Here is an 18,085-nt window from a genome sequence, read left to right as displayed (position 1 = left end):
GAACTGGCTGGACTGGCCGTTAGAATCTGAGAAGGCAAGAGCTCAGACAGACAGACAGGCAGGCCGCAGTTGTTCGCTCCATCGATCCCCGCGAGGTCTATTCGCCACCCGATATTCCACTGTTACATGCTAGAATAAAACATCTCTGAATTGGAGCTGTCTGATGACTGCTACGCCGGGGGTACGATCGAATATCAATGCGAGGCATTGCAAAAACATCCTTGTCTGAGTTGGTTTCCAGCCATTTGCAGTCTCTGAACTTTCCTTGCATCGTTGTCTCAGTTCTTTTTTTTTTCTTGTATTTTTTTGCACTTTGTACTTGCTCAGTTTCTAAGACAATGTCGATTTTCACGCCGACAAACCAAATCCGCCTGACGAACGTTGCGATTGTTCGCCTGCGCAAGGGCGGCACGCGCTACGAGCTCGCGTGCTACAAGAACAAGGTCATGAGCTGGCGTTCTGGCGTGTAAGCAGCCGTTGTCTGTGTGTGTTTGTGTGTGTGGTTGGTTGCGCAACGAACTTGGTCAATTTTGACGTAATCCAAAAAACCTCTATGACCGCTTGCACACAGGGAGAAGGACATTGACGAGGTCTTGCAAACACACACCATCTTCCTCAACGTCTCCAAGGGCCAGGCTGCCAAGCGCGAGGAGATTGAGGCCGCGTTCGGAACCGCCGACCAGGAGAAGGTCATCCACGAGGTAACTGCAACCCCTTCCCTCCGTCGAGCCGTCTCCATCAAGCCGTCACTATGATGATGATGATGCTGATGAGCTCGATGTCCGGTTACTATCATTGGCATCATCGTCATCACAAGGATGAAGAAGCACTCCAAAACCCGTGCGCTTGACACTCACTCACGTCATCTGGTCTGTATGGTCTCCTGTGCGACTCAGATTCTGACCAAAGGTGAACTCCAAGTCTCGGAAAAGGAGCGGCAGGTGCAGCTGGACGCCATGTATCGAGAAATTGCCACAATTGTGACCGAGATGTGTGTCAATTCGGAGACGCAGCGCCCGTTTACGGTGACGCTGATCGAGCGCGCCATGAAAGATGCGCACTTTTCTGTCAATGTGACAAAGTCAACCAAGCAACAGGTGCGTGGATTGAGACAATCCTCTTGTCCAAACCGTTGATACGATGCAGAGGTGCTGACAATCCTTTCGTTGCGCATCGAATCGAATCGGTACGCGCTGCAAACTGTGGCGCATTGGTGTTTGAATGTAGGCACTTGAGGTCATCAAGCAACTACAGGAAACAATCTCGATCAAGCGCGCCCAAATGCGAGTGCGGATTGTGCTCCCTGTCAAGGATGCGAAGAAAATCAAAGATCGCGTTGTCAGCCTTGTGTCCACGGTTGAAAGCGAAGAATGGACGGGCGATTTGGAGCTGGTAGGTTTCTGTTTGCGCCAATTGGAGCAAAGATGGTGGTGATGGTTGTTGCTGATTTGTTTTGGTGTGGGTTTTTTGCTTTTTTTTTTCCTTCTTTTTTTTGCGCTAGACCTGCTTGATCGATCCTGGCGCGTTCCGGCCCTTGGATGATGTGATTCGAAGCGAAACCAAAGGCCAAGGCGTCCTGGAAGTGCTCTCGCTGAAACACATTGAGGAAGGTGACGAACTTATTCAATAAAACAGCTCATGCTTTCAAACATGTTATGGAAACAGCGGATACGTCGAACAGGTGATGCAGAGCTATTGTGCAAGTTGAAGTCGAATGGCACTATTGGTAGACGCACCACACCCACACACACACATGCACACAAACACAAACACAAACACAAGCAAAGACAAAGACACACATACACGAATACACACTCATGCGCTGCGCGACTTGACTCGACGAGTGGTGGCAGAGTCATCCTCGTCCTCGTGAGTACGCTTGGCGGGTGGAGCGTGCGTTCCAAGCAGCTGACTGCGGTGCACACTCAGCTGCTGCAGCCGAGCTTCAATTCCCTCGAGTTCTCCCTTCAGCTCTGTAGACAACACCATCGTGAGCGATAATTTCAACAAAGTACACAAAAAACAGCTTTCGGCGTGCATTTGCATCGACGTACGTTGGTGCTGCTCAATCAACGCTTTGGCAGCCATCGTCGCTTCGTTCCGCTCATTGGACTTGACAATCAGCACCTCTTGAGCCTCAGCCACTTTCTTGTTATCGTACTGAGACTGGATGTGTCCTTGCAAGAGAGTACGGAGCAGTGGATCGAGCGTGTGTGACCCCTGTGCATCGACGGCCAACCGCTTGGCGTCTTCGACGGCTGCAAATTGAGATCGTTTGGGAACTTTCATCTTCTGAGTTGTGCCATCGCCACGCATGAGGTAACCGTCAAGCGCGATCAAGTTCGGCATTTTGTCGGTCGACCGGATTTGCTCTGCAAAGTCTCGCAGATGCTTTTGCGTTTCAAAAATCATCGCGTCACGGAGCAAAAAGTACCAAACCGTGGCTCGCTCGGAGACAGTCTCCCTCTCCAAGAAAATCATGTTGACTGCAAAGTCGATGAATCCAGCAGCGTGAGCGGGTCGAGGAAGCTTCAAGGTGCGTTGGCTGTCATTGTTGACACCCTGACGGAAGAATGAATTGGCCGTTCGAGGGTTCTGGAGGTTGAGAACGCGGTCACCAGCATTGGCGTTGGTCAAGCGTACAAACTCGGGCGAGCCCATGGGAACATCGATCACTCCCATGCGCATGCTAGATCCCAGCAGAGTCTCGATGACTGCTGCAATCTGACTGTCTTCAATTCGGCCACAGTCGATGACACGACGCATGGCCGACGGGTAGTCGCGTGGTTTTGGGCCCGGAGCGAACGAGCGGTCGGTGCTACCACGCTTCAACAACGCTTGAAGCTGGGCGCCATGATCTCCGTCGGCGCCGGGTGCTGCAAGACGTGAGGTGAGCCGAACCACGGTCTGCTGCGCCGCGATAAACTCTTTCTCGGCTCTCTCAGCGCGCTGCCGCTTCAGTCCGTACTCTTCATTCAACGCTTGAAGCCTCATCTTGATTTGATTTTGTTGCTCACTCAACTGGGCTGCTTCCATCGACACGCGCTGTTGCTCGCTCGACATTTGACTCCAAGACGCGGCTGTAGTCAAAGGACAGAATCGTCAGCTAAACACCCAGCACCCCATCACAAAACCAAGCAGTGCTCCCAAGCCACTTACCACTCATAAAGGGAACAACAAACGTCACGGGATCGACGCGAGAATCCAACAGCCGAACAGCGACGGACAGAGAGCCGTCCGGGCCGTCGATCACATCAATTTTCTGGAATTGTGCCACGCCACCGACCACTTGCGCTTGAAGAATGGATCCGGGAGCAAGGTCGACTCGACCGCTGGCGACCGGCGAGATGGCAATCGCAGCAGTCAACCGAGACTGGCTGCTTTGGTCGCTCTTGAGCTCGACCGAGCTCAAAAAGTCGGAGGTTGGTTTGGCACCACACACATTGCCAGACTTGTCCAGAACGGACACGCGAACCACGTCGAGGGTCGAGCCACCATGAACGGACTCTGACGGAGAGGAGAGCAGACGGAGAGAATGGGGAGCGCCAGCGGCGACTTGCACACCCGCCGGTTTGCCGCTCAAGACCGCCTCATGGCCTGTGCTTTGATTGACGAGCTTGGCTTGGAGAATGTAGCCGCCGGCCTCTGTTGTCGAGATTCTTGTCGATGGGAATTCGAAAGTGTTGCGCTGGGATTGGCCCTTGGTCCCGGTCATGACCACTGGCTGAGACGCGCCTTGGAACTTGTGGACAGTCACTGTGACGACCCAATCGTCCGACAGATCGTCTTGGCGCTCGGTCTCGACGGCGCAAGAGAACGGCCGAATGTCAAAGAACGGGCCGGTTCCAGAGTGCTGGAGAGGGGTAGTTTCAACATTGTGAATCGTCACTTTCGTGGGCATCTGCAGACGGCCGACGAGCTGGCACGGAATCGTCGTTTTCGGCAGATTGGCCAAGCCCTTCGCTCCGACGAGTTCGAGAATAAACTGTTGCTCCGGAATGGCGGCCAAGACTGGCAACTGCTGCATTGCAAACAGCCCCACGCCGTGAGCAATATCGACTTCCACGCTGCGCTTCAGGATGGGCGGGCATTTCACAAACGCAACGCGAACTCCGCCGCTAACGCTCGAGACAACCATGCCGTTGCTGTCCACGACATGAACCGTCAAAGCGGGGCTCGATCCGTTCTCGAGGACGAGCGGTTGATTGCTGTCATGGTCTGCGAGTCGGAAGCCTGCAGGAGCCCCCGCCACAAGTCGGAATGGAATGAATGTCAAAATTCCATGCTTGGGGTCGCGCACGCGCAATCGGAACGATTGCTCGGCACCCTCGGCAGAGACTCGCAGCTTGAGCAGTTGGCACGCCGTTCCGCTTGCTGTTGCTTGCGAAAAGGCATACGTGGCGGTCAAGCCATGGGCAGCAATGGCGCCCGAGTTGCCGGGAACATCCGCGACACCGTGGCTCGGCTTGGACGAGCTCTTGGCTCGACTCGGACCAGCAGTGACAACAGACATTGGCGCGACGTCGGCTTCGCTTTGCGCAATCGTTTGGGCGGGCAAGTTCGGGTCAAAGTCCTCCGATGAAAGCGCCTCCGGGAGGATGTGCAGCTCGCTGCATTGCGGAGCTGTCACTACATTACCAAACTCATCTGTCGCGGACAGGTACACTGAGATCTCGCTCTTGTTGGCAATTTGAGTGCAGGACTGACACAGCCATGACAAATTGTCGAGATTCTGATTCGCCTCATCGATTCCAGCGCATTTGGGATGGTAGTTGGCGGTGTGAATCGGGCACTCTCCCGAGCAAGCCACAAGACGATTCTTTTCGTTTGGCTTTTTGCGGCACACATTGCATGGCGCGCTGGACACCCTCGAGACTGGCGGAGACCCCTTCACGACGCCGACGCTGAGTTTTGATACCGGACCAGGAGTCGTCTTGACCGTAAAGCTGAAGACCGACTCGCCTTTCAGCGCCAGCTGCAGTCCAAACTGTAGCTCTTGGAGTATTTTGCTACACTCGATTGCCGGAAGCGAGGCAATGCCATCGGCATTAGTGACATACCCAGAGTTACGAACCCAACTTGGGTAAACGTGCTTCGAATCGGCTGCAACGTCGTTGCGGGTCAGGACGCATTGCAGGTCAGACAGGATTGTGCCAACAGGAGCGGTGATAAATCCCGCTCCGTTGATCATCTGCACAGGAACGCCGTCATTGAGCAGCGCAATGTGAAAAGTGGATCCATGAAGCGTCTGTCAAATATATCGAAAAGTGGAGACATCCGACCCGCCGAAAAAAGCAGTTAGCAACTCACACAATCACTGAGCTCCAGCTAGAAACATCCGAATCTCTCTGGCGTCATACCACTTCCAAAGGGACGGCGTTCGCAACATCTGCCAGCTCGATGTACAGAACAGAGTCCGCCTGCTTGAGCGTGAGCTGGCCTTCGTCAATGCTCAACACACCGTCCGAATCCGACTTTAGGATCAACGGCTTTGACAGACCAACGTCGTCGCCAGTCGCTCTCGCACGAAAGTGCCCGCCTTCGCTGGGGCGCACCTCGTTGCCGTACGCGTCACACACAGTGAACTCCAAGCGAGACGGGAACGGTTGATTCACGTCGTACACCTCCTCAAGCAGCCTGATAGTCTTTGATGTTGCTTGGAGAGATGCAGGAAGGCCCGGAGCTGGCGTCACGGTGAAGGGCTCAATCACCAGCTGCGATTGGTCTGGAGACACGAAAGCCAGTGTTCCCTGGATTGTCAGCTTGGGGAAGGTCTTGCGTGAGCGCCACTCGCTCGAAGGTTGGATGGTCATGGTGCCGGAAAGTTTCCCATCCACGCACTTGAGCGGCTGCTGAGACAAAGTCAAGTCAAAGAGCGGGGCAGTTGCCGAGTCCTTGCGAACAACGGCAAGCGAGAGGGTTGCGCGAGCTTGCGTATTCACCCCACGAGTGGTGTGATTGCCATACTCGTCAAACAGTGTGACGGACAGCTCGAGCGGGCAGCCAATCGGCAATCCCTTCTTCAGGTCGAACTTGTCAAACTCAATCTCTGCCTTCGCCGGCATCCCACCTTCGACCTCAATCTTTGTGAAAGACGGCTGAACAGTCGACAGGATCTCGCTGTTTTGGTACGGCATCGCCACGACGTAGTAGTGCCCAGGCAGCTTGAAAAGATTCTTCGTGTTGAAACTGTGCATGGCCAAGTTGTCAATCTTGAACTTTTTCTTGGACTCGGCAGAAAAGATGCTTCGAATCCTATCCTTGGGCAGCTGTTTGAATTTAGCGGAGGCTGCTTTGAGCGCGTCAGACACATGCTGCTCTTGCATTGTGGAGCTCAGCCGGATGCTGTCGCAAACACTGCATCCCTCTTTGGAGGCGCCGCAATTCCCACACTGGAAGAAAATGTTAAGCGACACGCCTTGAGGAATGGCCTCGGTCTGACCCAGCTCCTTGTTCGTCACGCTCATCGCGCCAACATTCAAATACCCATCGAACGAGGTGGCCATGACGGGCGCTTTGGCTTTTGAGATGTGCTCCCACGCATCAGCACTGTCTCCCATCGAGCGAACAAACAGGGCGTTTGCAATGCTGTCGTCCAGGCGCTTCAGGTCCGCCAAGGTGACCACCTTGATGTTGGTGAGGATGTCGGTCAACAGCTTCTCGTGTGGATGGACCTCGGGGTTGGCGTCCGTGTCTCCGCTCGAGTTGAGCACCTTGTTGTAATGAAGCCGAGGTTGGCTAATGTCTGCTTCGTCCGCGCCGCTGTGGGAAAACGAGACGACTTGCACAAATTCTGGCTTTTTCGGTTTGCCAATGTTCACGAAATCCTTGGCCGAGAACTTGCTGGCACAGATCGTCACCGTGTGGTAAACATGCAAATTACGCTTCAAATCGCTGCCAGTGTAGTGCTCTCGCTCAAAGAAAACCTCGTCGTCGACGCTCGAGTTCATGTCGATCAACCAGGTCGCAACCTTCTTTTGCATGGTGGAAAGGTCCAGAGGCTCCTCGGTGTGCTTGGTATTATCTTGCGACAAGTACGTCACCTGCTTGACGCTCACGGGTCCAAGGCGAGCGTCGAGGCCATACTGGGAGCCCTTTCCTGCATTGGCAGCGCCGAGTTGCAGCAAGATGTCGTTCAAAGGGACTTGCTGACGCAGAGTGCTCTTGGTGTAGTCGGGCGTAAAGTCCCCAGACAGGAAGACCAGACAGACCCACCGGCCAAGAGCTTGCTGCGGTACACGTCGTTTGCCAACCAGCACCTTGCGCAAAGTCGCTTCTTGCAACCACTGCGGGCAGGCGGCCTCTTTAAACAGCCAACGACCGCGCCAAAAGTAGCGCATGCCCGCTCGAACCACGGGCGACGACCAGGGCTCGTCTTGGATTGCAGGCACTTGCTCGGTGTTGTCGCGGAATGGAAAGTACAAAAAGTACATCTGCAGAGAGCGAATTGTCAACACGGGAGGAATGAGCTATAGGTAAACCACACGAACACAATGAACGCTTCCAACGAAGAACCGTCTTACATCTGCATAGCCCGTGCGACCACCGTGTGCAATCCGGAGACCGAGACGGAGCGGGGTCGGGCACTTGGGCATGACGCAAGCAGACTTCATCATCTGCAACACGATGTCTGAGCTTTGCAACGAGCTATCGGTCTGCAGATCGCGTCCGTTGAAGATAATTCGCACTGGCTTGGGGTTGGCGATCTGTCTCGAGAATCCCACTGCACACATAGCAATTAGTATCAAGCACAAACGAGAAATCGTAACATCGACAACTTTTTTCGCTGATCGCACTCACTGTATCGCCCAGTGACTTGAATACTGCGGATGCGGATGGCTGGCAAAATGCCTCCAAACTGCAGATATCGACTGACAAAGTCCGTGTCGTCACTGTCGGCAAGGGAGACTCGCATGGTGAAAATTCGAGCGTCTCCTGTCTCCTGGGACACGCGCACGACCTTGTCGGAAAGCGAAAGAATGCGACTGGCGGGAGGCATCTGCTCCACCGACGACAGATCCCCGTCGCCGTTGGACTCGGAGGTCCAACACATGCTTTGTGAGTGGATTGCAGTCTGGAATGATACGAGTATGTCGTCAATCTCCTTTTGGGACATTTGCACTGGCCCGTCATCATTCCAGTTCTCGATGGTGAAGTTGATCTGAACCGTCCGAACAGCGCAGTTGGAGAGCAAATCAAGCTCGACAGTTTTGATCTCCTGCAAATCACGGCCAACGGAGATGACGGTATCGACAGTGTCGGCGTAAGAATACGCAGCACGCGGATCCATCGCGACCGTTCGGCCAGACATGAATGGAAGCATCACACTAAAGCTCTGCTCTCCCAAGCCCTGTCGCTTGGAGGAACCAGCGGCGGGGGTGACTAGGCTGCGCCAGAGTGGAATTCGGTGCGCGGCAGCCTTGCTGTTTTGTGTCGAGGGTTCGACATCTGTCAAGATGACCGGCTTGCCGGACGCAACATTGAACTCTGCTCCATCGGGTCCAAACAGATAGAGGTGGTAGACGCTGCGAATGAACGCAGCGAGGTCGTCCTCTTGGCCAAAATCCGAGGCCAGCGCTGCGTCGGTGAGGTTGTTGACGCAAATGCGAGTGAACGACTTGCCGATCTCGTCCTTGCTGGGGTCGCGGAACGAGTGGTCGACGTTGACAACGGATGTCGTGGTGGCGCGCAGTTTGAGCGCTGCCTCACGCGCTTTCTCGCGAGCGGTTGGGTCTGAGTCATCGCTGGTATCCATTGCGGCCGGGTCTGCAGAGCTGCTTGTCGACGGTCGTTTGAGGACAATCGACGACACGGTGCTGTCGATGGTCTTGGTGACCACTTCGACGTAGCCAACATCCGGCTTGACCAGATGGGTCACGGACGCCTTGAGGCCGACGCCGTAGTGGGACATGTGGGAAGTCGCTCCCTTGACCTGAACGACTTCGTCCGTGACGCCCTTGCTGCCTCCTCCAGCTCGGTCGACATTGTCCGAGATACCCGGCGTGATCATGGAGGATACATTGTTGGCATTCATGCCACGGCCATTGTCCTCGAGAACCAGGGTCTGCGTGGGCACGTCCGAGGAAAAACACACACAAAAAAAAAAAAAAAAAAAAAAAAAAAAACAAGAAATCGTTTTGAGCAAGGTTGGAAACACAAACAAGCGACAGCTAAATCAACATTCAGAGGCTTTGCTTACTCGATTGGCGCGGTCGAGCGTGATTGTAATAACACGCTCGCCAGGATTGTCCAGCGTGGCCTCAATCGAGTTGTCCATCATATCAGCCAACGCGGTTGCTGCACGGTAGTTGGATGCCATCGTGCGCAGCAGCTCCTGGGTGAGCTTTGGCTCGACGCGACGTTGCTTGGTGACCTGCTCCAGCGCTGTAAAACGGTGACAACGGGAAGAGAATGAGATCAAATCGGTTCCCTCATAACACGGCAAATCCCCCCCCCTGATTGTTGCGCTCTTGCCTTCTCCGGGACGAAGCAGCGCAAACTCATCATTGCCAGGCAGCTCGCGGAGCCTCTTGCGCAAGAAGCCAGACAGCTCACTCGCATCGACAATCGAGTCGAGGGGCCGCAGAACCGCCTTCGCCGTCTTGGCAAACCCAGCGTGAACACATGCTTGGTCAAAGACAGCCTGCAGCTGCATGCTCGCGTCATAGTCGATCGTGAGCGGGTTGTTCGGTCCGTTGTGCCAGACGCGCACAACGCGATGAACGCGCTCGTCAGGCGAGCCCGACGCCAGCGCGACTGCCGGCGACGACGCCACGGTTGCGGCGGAGGATGACCTGTTCGCCTTGGACGGCGTTGTGGCTGGGGGATGTTGGAAGCGACCAGCAGATGAAGTGAGATCGATTGCACAACGACGACGACTGGGAAAAAAGCGCGGGAAAAAAAACAACAAAAAAACACGATCAAAGTGCAAAGCTGGATCTGCATTGCTTCAGCGAGGGCTGCGTGTGACGAGACCCAGCAACGTGATGATTGAGAGTGATGTGCATGCGTGTGGAGGGGGGAGAGGGCGATGACGCCGACTTACTCGAACTGGACGAGAAGCATCGCACAAAAAAAAAAAAAAAAAAAAAAAAAATTAGTGATTTTTGGCGGGAAAAATCCAAGCCAGCAACACGATCAGCCAGCACACGCAAAGCGAAGGGTTACCTCATCGGACTATGAAAACTTGTCTGCGTGAAAAATGTCGGGGGAACAAAAAGCGAGGACGACAAACAATGAAAAACAAAGAAAAGCAAAAAAAAAAAAAAAAAAAAAAAAAAAAAAAAAAGACTGAGCTTCTCAGAAGTCAACTGTCAAGCACAAAATCAATCCCAATGACAAGGCCAACAAAAAAAAGGGGGGGGGGGTCAGCCAGCGCTAATGGATACCACGACCGCCGTTGTGACAGCTCCAGTCACTCTTTTGTTTTGCTTTGCATAGGTTCTCAAGTTTTGACAGCTCTGTGCGATCGAGAGATGGCGCTGAACGTTGCAGGAGTTATGCGACTGTCTGCTCGGATATCCATGCGCTCCAGCATTGTGGAAATGCGCGCTCGGACCATGATGATGTCGTCCAAAGCGAGCAAGCAGCAGAGTGGGACGGCTGCAGTCATGCCGGAAGCGCTTGGTCCGCACGCACGACCGCAGCCGTCGCGAGCACTGATTCAAGCAGTACTGTCTGTCAAGAAGCAGGCGCACAAACTCAGAAAGAAGGGCGGGCTGGCCATCCCGAGCGAACTGTTGCCATCGCAGCCCAATCGCGAGCAAAGCAGTCCTCGCTCGGCGCTGACAGTCGAGCCGGCGGCCGAGCACAGAGATGCAAGCACGGATAGTGGCGACGTGGAATGGGATCCGAGCACTGCGCTCGAGCACGCGCGCAAGAAGCCTGGGAGCGGCGGCGACGTGATGAACAAAACGCGAACATCGGTCGGCCACACCGACGCCGAGCCTGTGGTGCAGCGGGAATCTCTACAGGACGCAGCGCTTCGTGCGTTTGCTGGGACGAGCTCGCCGTTGCTCGAGTCCGATTTGGAGGAGAAGTTCATCAAAGGTGGCGGCAAAGGTGGTCAAAAGGTGAACAAGAGCACCAACGGTGTGTTTCTGCGGCACCTGCCCACCGGCATTGCTGTGCGGGTGAGTATGGTTCAATGCAGCATTTTGGAAAGAGGAGGAGGTGGTGGTGGTGAGCCATACGACGTTGTTTGACCTCATTCCCTGTTCTAACTCATTCCGGCGCGATTCGCATGCTCCACAATCACAAACAGTGCCACATGCATCGCTCGCTTGCGCAAAATCAAAAGCAAGCGCGAAAACAACTGTGCGAGTTGGTCAATCTGGCCCTGCACGGCACCCCAACCAAGGAGCAACTCAAAAGCGAGCAAGATCGCATGCGACGAGCCAAGCGTGAGCTGAAAGCACGTCACAACCGTGCTCTCAAGGCTCTCGAAAAGAATTCATCTTCCGTTGCAAAGCAGCATCCGGTGAGTGCGCAAGCTAGTGGTGCTGCGAATTCCGCCAAGCAAAGTCCCAACGCAGCAGAAGGCGAAACGCCGTCGTCAACCTGAATCCATTAGGCCATGGGTTTGGAAACTTGCGAAGCCAATGCAAACAAAAAAAATCATTCTAATTACAAAGCAAGAGCTGCCCGGCACAAAAGCAATCGACAATCAAACGCGAAAAATTCAAAATCATCAAGTCCTTTTCTTGTCTCTAAATCGAGGCTTCCGCCAAAGGCTCCACATTCAGTGTTGCCAACAACGATGCCAGCTTTGGCACATGCTGGATGTGCTGCCGGTTTTGGGCGAGCGTACTGCGAACACTGCTGAGCATCAAGTCCAGCGAGTCCACCTCTTCCTCGGCTCGTTTGAGGTTTTCCTGCTGCACTTGCATCTGTCGAGCAGAGCACCATCGATCGATAGTTAGCACATTGTGTGATTCACTTTGGTGGTTGAATGACAACTTGCCTTTGCGGACGCTGCCTCCTTGTACTTTGTCAAATGAGCAGTCAACCCTGCCAGTTGCGTTGAAAGCGTCGATTCTTGAGATTGAGCAGAAGCCAGCGCCGCTTGGATTGTCGCGAGCTGCAATTTTGGAACGAACAAAATGTCGCGTCAGTCTCAAAAGCTTTGCTTCCAAATAAAACAATCCTGATTCACTGACCTCCTTTTGCAGTCCTGAGATTTGAGTGGCTTGAGTTTGCGACAATTCAAAGGTGCTCTGGTACGTTTGCTCGAGCTCGTGTTGCTCTTGTTTCATGGCGTTGAGGGAGTTTACGAGTTCGGCTTCGTGCGCTGCATGTGTTTGAATGGCCTGCTGCACCGTCTCCAGTTGTGAGACCGCGGAAGACAGCTGAGAAGAAAGCTCTTGTGTCTGCTTTTGCTCAGTCCGAAGCTGGGTGGTGAGTCGATCCGCCGTGCGCGTTGCTTCCAAGGTCTCCTCGGTCGCGGCTTGCATGGTCTGCTCCAGTTCTGCAACCATTTCAGCTGCGGCCTCTTGCTCGCTGTCTGCAAACTCGCGCAACGAGACATTGCGGCTGGTCAGAGCGTCGACCTCCGCTTCCAGCGCTGTAATGCGAGTGCGCAACGTTGCTTGCACAGCCTGAGCCGCGTCAACCTCGCACTGCGCCCACGCAGCCGTTTTGGCTTGCGCTTCGTTGTGCGACTGCTGCGCAGCATACAGCTGTTGATGAGCGTCGCTCAATGCGGCAACGAGAGCCTCCTCGGCTTGGTAATGCTTGGCACTCTCTTGTTGCGCAGTTTCAATCAGCTGTTGCCACTGATCCCGCTCTGTGGTATCCATTTCCAGTGCGAGTTGCTGTTTTTGGGACTCTTCCATCATGTTTCGCGCTTCGGCGGCGGATGCTAATGCCTGCTCGGCGGCGGCATTGGCTGCACGCGCTTCCTGCTGCGCTTGGCCGAGGAGCTCTGCAAACCGCTCACGCTCCGTTTCGAGGGTGGCAAGAAGGTTGAGTGTCTCTTGCGCCTTCTTGTCCAGTTGCTGCTGAAGGGTCTTGGTTTCAAGAGTCGCCTGCAACAGCGCCGAGTCTTGCTCAAACTTTTCGGCCATAAAAGCCTGTGCGGCCCGCTCCAGTTCCGACTTTTCCTGAAGCAGCGCGGCCAGCTTTGCAGAAGATCCAGCATCGACGCTGGCCTCAAACTTTTCAAATTGTGTTCGCCAATGCTCGGCCATCGCCTCTTGGTGGCGCAGCTCTGTCTCGAGCTCCAAAATGGCGACATCCTGCAACCCGGACACGACTTGCGTTTAGTGTGTTCAAACCATCCAATCACCAGCCCAAAATGCATCATGTTTTGTTGACCCTTACCTTGTCTTGGTTGTCGGTTGCAAGCACAATCATCTCCTGGGTCGTCTCTTTGATTGCGACAGTCATCCGGCTGTTCTTCTCCCAAAGCTCGGTGGCTTCGGTCTGCAGCTTGGTGTACTCGACAGCAAACGCCTTGCAATCCTCGGTGGCATTGATCAAATCCTCTTGCACAGTCACAAGCAACTTGTGCTGATCGCGACGCGTCTTTTCGGCCGCTGCCAGGCGACTTTGCATGGCTGCGCACTCGGCGCAGGGTGATGAAGAGTCTGAGCTCGGCCTGCACATGTCCTGCGCAACAGGCTCTGTATCACTAGCAGACGACAGCTTGTAAATGTCCAAACGTGTGGGCATGGTAGTCGATGCTTCAGCGTTGGCCGATCTCGGCGAAAGCACCGAATTCCGCGTCACCAGAACGGACACGGCCGGATCCTGCTTGCCCCGCTTTCCCTTCAGCGTGGGAGACGTCTTTGCGAGAGGACTTCTTGGGGATGCTGGTGGCGACATTGGATGCGCTGTCATCGTGTCGCTTCCGAATGGCAGATTGGACGATCGCTCACGCAGCGCCGACAGTGCTGATCGCTGTGGCGACGACACCAGGAGTGGACTCTGTATTGAGAAAATTGAACAATGATGCCACATAATTGAGGTCAGGAGAAGCTCTTGAGTAACTGTAACATTCACCAAAAAACCAAAAAAAAAAAAAAAAAAAAAAAAGTGTTTCAAAGCCAAACGGTTTCGCTTTTTTTTTTTTTTTTTTTTTTGTTTTTTTTTTTTTGTGGTTGGCGCTCAATCTCAATTGTCGCCGCTGCGATGAAGCGAGAGCAGAAATTTTGAAGCAAGCACACAGCAATATTAGGTTGATGTTGACTTACGCCTTGCTTTGTGTCGAATGCGGCCGTCTTGGCGTGGAAGGGACTGGCGGGGTTGGCTGGAAGTGCCGTTGGCGGATTTTCAAACTGGCGCGGGAAATTCAAATCCGACCCTTCTTCGGTCGATTGCGCGAATGCGACATCCTCGCTGCGTTCTCCGCTCTGGTTGGCAACAGTGATGGCGGTTTCAGCTGCTGGGAATTCGAGGGCAATGGCGGCGGAAGTGACGAAGGAGTCGCCGTCGCTCTGTGTTCGCGAATCGCTCGAGAAGGCAACAGTCTCCACCAGCGCGCTCATGGCTTGTCGACGCTGCAGAGCTCTTGTTGTTTGTTTGTTTGTTTGTTGGTTGGTTTGTTGACGGCTCAAGCCAAAGTGTAGATGATTGAAGTGAAATGCGGAATAGCCAAACTGCACGCTCGCCGTTTCGAATGAACGAAAAAAAAAAAAATGAATGAAATGACTGGTGCATTTGGACGCCGTAATGCGCAGCGTGTATTCGGTGACACCCTCAGACATCAGATACTCAAATCCATTGCACTTGATGCATCAGCCAGATATTGGGCCCTTGTCGCCGCCGTTGACGGTTTCGGCCGGATGCTCAACCATGTCCTCCTCTTCGGCTTGTCTTGACAACGCGGCCTGCAGCAAATACCAGATATCACCATGAGACATTTCCAGTACACTTCAACACGCATGATACATCCGAGAACCACGGGCAAACAAGACCAAAACAAAGGGACTCCAATCTTACCACAACATGCGGACGAAGCCACAACTTGGTCATGCCGCCCTGACAAGAAGTGACGACAAGGTCCCGTAGGAAGACAAGGCTGCACAATGGCTCGTAGTGAATCTTTTGGGACACGATGGGCGTGAGAACGGCGACCGAAGTAGGTTTGGTGGCCGCGGCATCAACACTTGTCTCGGCGTTCTTGCTGTGACCAGCCGTCGTGCCCTGCTGGCGAAGATTTATTGGCATGGTAAATTCCCATAGAAGCAGACGCGTGTCTTGGCCGACAGAGCCAAAGCGGTAGGTCTGTTTGTCGCTGGTGAAGGCATCGAATGCGACGCACGAAACCTGGATTGTTGGATTGCAAAAACAGAAATGAGAATGGCGCGACGGTGAACACAAACTGCGACCCCCAACCCCTATTGAAACGGCAACACAGGAAACCATGCATGTGACCGTTTACCCAAGATTTGTGGGCTTCGCCTCGTGCGAGCAATTGGCGGTGATCAAACGACCATAGCGAGACTTGATCGTCCTCTCCTCCAGTCTGCAAGGAGACGAAAATCAAGCAAATGAATGGGTTTGCAAGTGAGCGTTGTGTCGTGCTTGGAAGCATGCATCGATGACACGCAAAATCCCAAATGGCCTACAAGCAGCAGCTTTCCGTCGTCGCTCCAGCTAACGGTGAGCAAACCTCCAAAGTACGACGAGCCAGTCATGAGGAGTCTACAAGCAAACGAAACCCGCTTGGTGAGACCGGAGAGAGGGGCCAAGAAACAAAGCAACAGAGCAATATTCCGCAGACGCACTCGTGGGTTTGAAAATCAAACACGCGTAGTTTTCCGTCCCCGGAAACCACTGCCAAGTTCCTGAAATTGGGAGAAAAAGCAAACTCTGACAAAAACCAAACAAATCGCAATCAGTTTGCAAAACAATCGGACAAAAGCAGCACGGCGAGTTTCTCTCAGGTCACAAACCTGTGATGGGCTTCTTGGATACAGTCCAGATCGACCGAGGATTGACGGCTGCAGAATTGGTGGAGACAACATATTCGGGATACACGTCGTCCCTGTAAATAGGCACGACTCTGCAGACAAAAACCAACAAATGTCAGTCAGCCACGACAAGAGTTAAGTCGTTGTGCATGGCTTGCTTGAAGGACTCACACTGCCGGAGCGTCTTTCGGCGGAGCTTGTCCGGCCGATGGCACCGGGGATGGATCCGGGTACCGCATGTCGTACACGAGCAGGCGACCGTCCGCGTACGCAGTGACCATCAAGGTGTCGCACCCAGGCACCCATTTTACAAACGTGGCTTTGGTCGTCGTGATGATGCCCTAAAAGATGTAGGAATGAATGACAAAATGGTGTCAGTTCCAACAACCCAAACAACAAAAAAGGAAGCGAATAAGCCGTGTTACCTCCTTGTTCATGTACAATGGTTTTGACGGCGCTTGACCTTTGACAAGAACAGAGCCGGAGGAAAGGCAGACTGCCAGCTGAATGGATTCACTCAATCGATTAAAGTCGTGCCCGGTCGGAAAGCAGTCCATAAAGTCATCGTGCTCAACCGGTGCGCTAAATGTTGCAACCTGACAAAGGGCAAAAGCAAAACGGAGATGGCAAACCCCCAGCATCTCGATAGTCAGCAACCAAAATGAATAACGCACCTACTCGTCCGCTCACTTCCATGCTTGGCAACACGAAAAGCAAAAATGGGAAGCGCAACGTTACGGTTTGAGGGCCGTGGAACTCGTGGTAGTACAGGTGACGACCAATATTGTAAACAATGCAACCCTCAGAAAGCGGGTATGGGCGCACGCTAGACTTGAACCCCTCTGGGGGCTTTTCGGGCTTGGACGAACGCGGCGTCAGCGCTTTGACGGTTCCCTTGACAAGGTTGGTGAGGGACCATTGCTTTTTCTTTGGAGGCATCGTTGCTGAATCGCCCTCGGCATTCGACCCGAGCGTCGGAACGCTTGCCGTGCGTGCGGGTGGCGACTGCTGGAAGCCCTTGGCTGCAGATTCGGCAGAGTGCCGCTGCCGCTGCGGACTGTTCGAGCCAAATTTTGGACCAGCAGAGTAGTCGTCGTCGCCGGCACTGACCCTGCGCTCGACATTGCCTTTGCCGTTGTCGTTGCCGTGGCTGGTTGCACCATCTGCTGCTGGTCGGCCATCATCCGACGCTGTGCTCGAGTGTGTAGCCTCGCTTGTGGCCTTAAATTTGGGCCGATCGTCGACCAGCGCGACATCCTCGTCTTGACCGCTGCCATCGACAAGATCGCGCGACTCGGCCCGTTCCAGCGGCGGGAGAATGTGAGGGGAGGCAAATTTCTTGGATTTGGCACTGTTGCCGCCGCTGCTTGGTCGTGCCTCGAGGATGGACGTGCGAACTGGGCACCACTTTGCCAGGTGCACCAATCTGCCCGAGTGCAGCATGTACACGGCTGGTTCGTGGTAGACGTACTTGCCTTCGGGCGTTCGGAAGTGTGCTTTCAGCTCTGGGAATGCGCTTGCATGAATGTTTGTGCCTGGAACCAAGCACGACGGCGCAGGCGGCGGCGGCTCCTGGACGGAGTGGATGACGTGCGATGACGAGCCGCCCGCGAATCGAGCCGACCCTCCGCCTCCGGTATCACTGCCATTCTGCGACGATGCTAGAACGCGCCCATGGCCAGCCGAGTGGGCAGCGGCAGTCCGCGTGGCCGTCGATGACAGCAGCGGCTGGTCAAAGTGGTAGCTGTCGTTGTTGGCTGGCTGGCCCGGTCGGAGTTCGTCGTGCTGCTGCTGCTGGGCCTGCGTTCGCGCGTCGCCAGCACCATTACTACCACTACTACCACCACTACTATTCGCACTGCCGGGTGCTCGGACGAACGGAGCCTGGTGGGCGCTTGGGAACGAGCTCGAGAGCCCCGACGCCGACGCATTCGCACCCGTCGCAGCGACGAACGGCGACAATCCACCCGTAATCCAATTCATGGCGGTGGAGGAGGGGGGGGGGAATTAGGGCAAAAACGGGAGGAGTGGTTTTGCTAGTATGAGGGAGCGGGGTGTCAATTGTGTGTGTGTGTGTGTGAGGAGCTCAAAAGTTGAGGACTGGTTGGAAGGTGTGGTTGGTTGACGTGGTCTGAGAAGGTCAGGAGGACGGAGTGGCGATGGAGGGTGTT

The 18,085-nt window shown here is 54.3% G+C and overlaps 5 protein-coding genes across 5 annotated transcripts; 2 read left to right on the top strand and 3 right to left on the bottom strand.

Moving 5' to 3' along the window:
* The first annotated feature begins 271 nt into the window (after nt 1–271).
* Nucleotides 272–1,651, top strand: CAOG_06538 (ribosome maturation protein SBDS). The gene is made up of 5 exons (XM_004345237.2): nt 272–466; nt 572–701; nt 897–1,097; nt 1,228–1,392; nt 1,502–1,651. Exons 1-5 carry the CDS (start codon nt 339–341, stop codon nt 1,628–1,630), a joined length of 753 nt encoding a protein of 250 aa, XP_004345287.1. The 5' UTR covers nt 272–338; the 3' UTR covers nt 1,631–1,651.
* On the bottom strand, nt 1,646–10,230 carry CAOG_06537 (hypothetical protein). Its single transcript, XM_004345236.2, has 10 exons — nt 10,168–10,230; nt 10,046–10,050; nt 9,475–9,819; nt 9,200–9,384; nt 7,801–9,064; nt 7,524–7,723; nt 5,361–7,433; nt 3,160–5,248; nt 2,055–3,080; nt 1,646–1,973 (listed from the first exon to the last, which is right to left on the bottom strand). Exons 1-10 carry the CDS (start codon nt 10,170–10,172, stop codon nt 1,816–1,818), a joined length of 7,350 nt encoding a protein of 2,449 aa, XP_004345286.2. The 5' UTR covers nt 10,173–10,230; the 3' UTR covers nt 1,646–1,815.
* Nucleotides 10,231–10,429: 199 nt separating this feature from the next.
* CAOG_06536 (hypothetical protein) lies at nt 10,430–12,150 on the top strand. The gene is made up of 2 exons (XM_004345235.2): nt 10,430–11,132; nt 11,264–12,150. Exons 1-2 carry the CDS (start codon nt 10,476–10,478, stop codon nt 11,561–11,563), a joined length of 957 nt encoding a protein of 318 aa, XP_004345285.1. The 5' UTR covers nt 10,430–10,475; the 3' UTR covers nt 11,564–12,150.
* CAOG_06535 (hypothetical protein) lies at nt 11,620–14,618 on the bottom strand. The gene is made up of 5 exons (XM_004345234.2): nt 14,193–14,618; nt 13,321–13,926; nt 12,159–13,235; nt 11,963–12,079; nt 11,620–11,888 (listed from the first exon to the last, which is right to left on the bottom strand). Exons 1-5 carry the CDS (start codon nt 14,484–14,486, stop codon nt 11,709–11,711), a joined length of 2,274 nt encoding a protein of 757 aa, XP_004345284.2. The 5' UTR covers nt 14,487–14,618; the 3' UTR covers nt 11,620–11,708.
* Nucleotides 14,619–14,653: 35 nt separating this feature from the next.
* Nucleotides 14,654–17,996, bottom strand: CAOG_06534 (hypothetical protein). Its single transcript, XM_004345233.2, has 9 exons — nt 16,653–17,996; nt 16,340–16,510; nt 16,086–16,255; nt 15,897–16,006; nt 15,729–15,813; nt 15,570–15,645; nt 15,383–15,466; nt 14,941–15,267; nt 14,654–14,828 (listed from the first exon to the last, which is right to left on the bottom strand). The coding sequence occupies exons 1-9, from the start codon at nt 17,895–17,897 to the stop codon at nt 14,736–14,738; spliced, it is 2,361 nt and encodes a 786-aa protein (XP_004345283.2). The 5' UTR covers nt 17,898–17,996; the 3' UTR covers nt 14,654–14,735.
* Between the last annotated feature and the right edge of the window lie 89 nt (nt 17,997–18,085).

Source organism: Capsaspora owczarzaki, assembly GCF_000151315.2.
Source record: "Capsaspora owczarzaki ATCC 30864 unplaced genomic scaffold supercont2.11, whole genome shotgun sequence".
Classification (NCBI taxonomy): domain Eukaryota; class Filasterea; order Ministeriida; family Capsasporidae; genus Capsaspora; species Capsaspora owczarzaki.
Note: the sequence above shows the minus strand (reverse complement) of the source record. Positions and strands in the feature narration are given on the sequence as shown.

Excerpts from the sequence above, each read along its gene's own strand:
- CAOG_06538 (XM_004345237.2), top strand. The coding sequence starts at position 339 with ATGTCGATTTTCACGCCGACAAACCAAATCCGCCTGACGAACGTTGCG. Across the intron at positions 467-571 it reads ATGAGCTGGCGTTCTGGCGT|GGAGAAGGACATTGACGAGG; the intron begins GTAAGCAGCCGT and ends GCTTGCACACAG. Across the intron at positions 702-896 it reads AGGAGAAGGTCATCCACGAG|ATTCTGACCAAAGGTGAACT; the intron begins GTAACTGCAACC and ends TGTGCGACTCAG.
- CAOG_06537 (XM_004345236.2), bottom strand. Across the intron at positions 9,065-9,199 it reads CGCTCGACCGCGCCAATCGA|ACCCTGGTTCTCGAGGACAA; the intron begins GTAAGCAAAGCC and ends GTGCCCACGCAG. Across the intron at positions 1,974-2,054 it reads GTTGATTGAGCAGCACCAAC|AGCTGAAGGGAGAACTCGAG; the intron begins GTACGTCGATGC and ends TGTTGTCTACAG.
- CAOG_06536 (XM_004345235.2), top strand. The coding sequence starts at position 10,476 with ATGGCGCTGAACGTTGCAGGAGTTATGCGACTGTCTGCTCGGATATCC. Across the intron at positions 11,133-11,263 it reads CCACCGGCATTGCTGTGCGG|TGCCACATGCATCGCTCGCT; the intron begins GTGAGTATGGTT and ends AATCACAAACAG.
- CAOG_06535 (XM_004345234.2), bottom strand. The coding sequence starts at position 14,486 with ATGAGCGCGCTGGTGGAGACTGTTGCCTTCTCGAGCGATTCGCGAACA. Across the intron at positions 13,927-14,192 it reads CATTCGACACAAAGCAAGGC|AGTCCACTCCTGGTGTCGTC; the intron begins GTAAGTCAACAT and ends TTCTCAATACAG. Across the intron at positions 11,889-11,962 it reads AGGAGGCAGCGTCCGCAAAG|ATGCAAGTGCAGCAGGAAAA; the intron begins GCAAGTTGTCAT and ends TCTGCTCGACAG.
- CAOG_06534 (XM_004345233.2), bottom strand. The coding sequence starts at position 17,897 with ATGAATTGGATTACGGGTGGATTGTCGCCGTTCGTCGCTGCGACGGGT. Across the intron at positions 16,007-16,085 it reads CCGAAAGACGCTCCGGCAGT|AGTCGTGCCTATTTACAGGG; the intron begins GTGAGTCCTTCA and ends TTTTGTCTGCAG. Across the intron at positions 15,814-15,896 it reads ATCCAAGAAGCCCATCACAG|AGTTTGCTTTTTCTCCCAAT; the intron begins GTTTGTGACCTG and ends GGTTTTTGTCAG.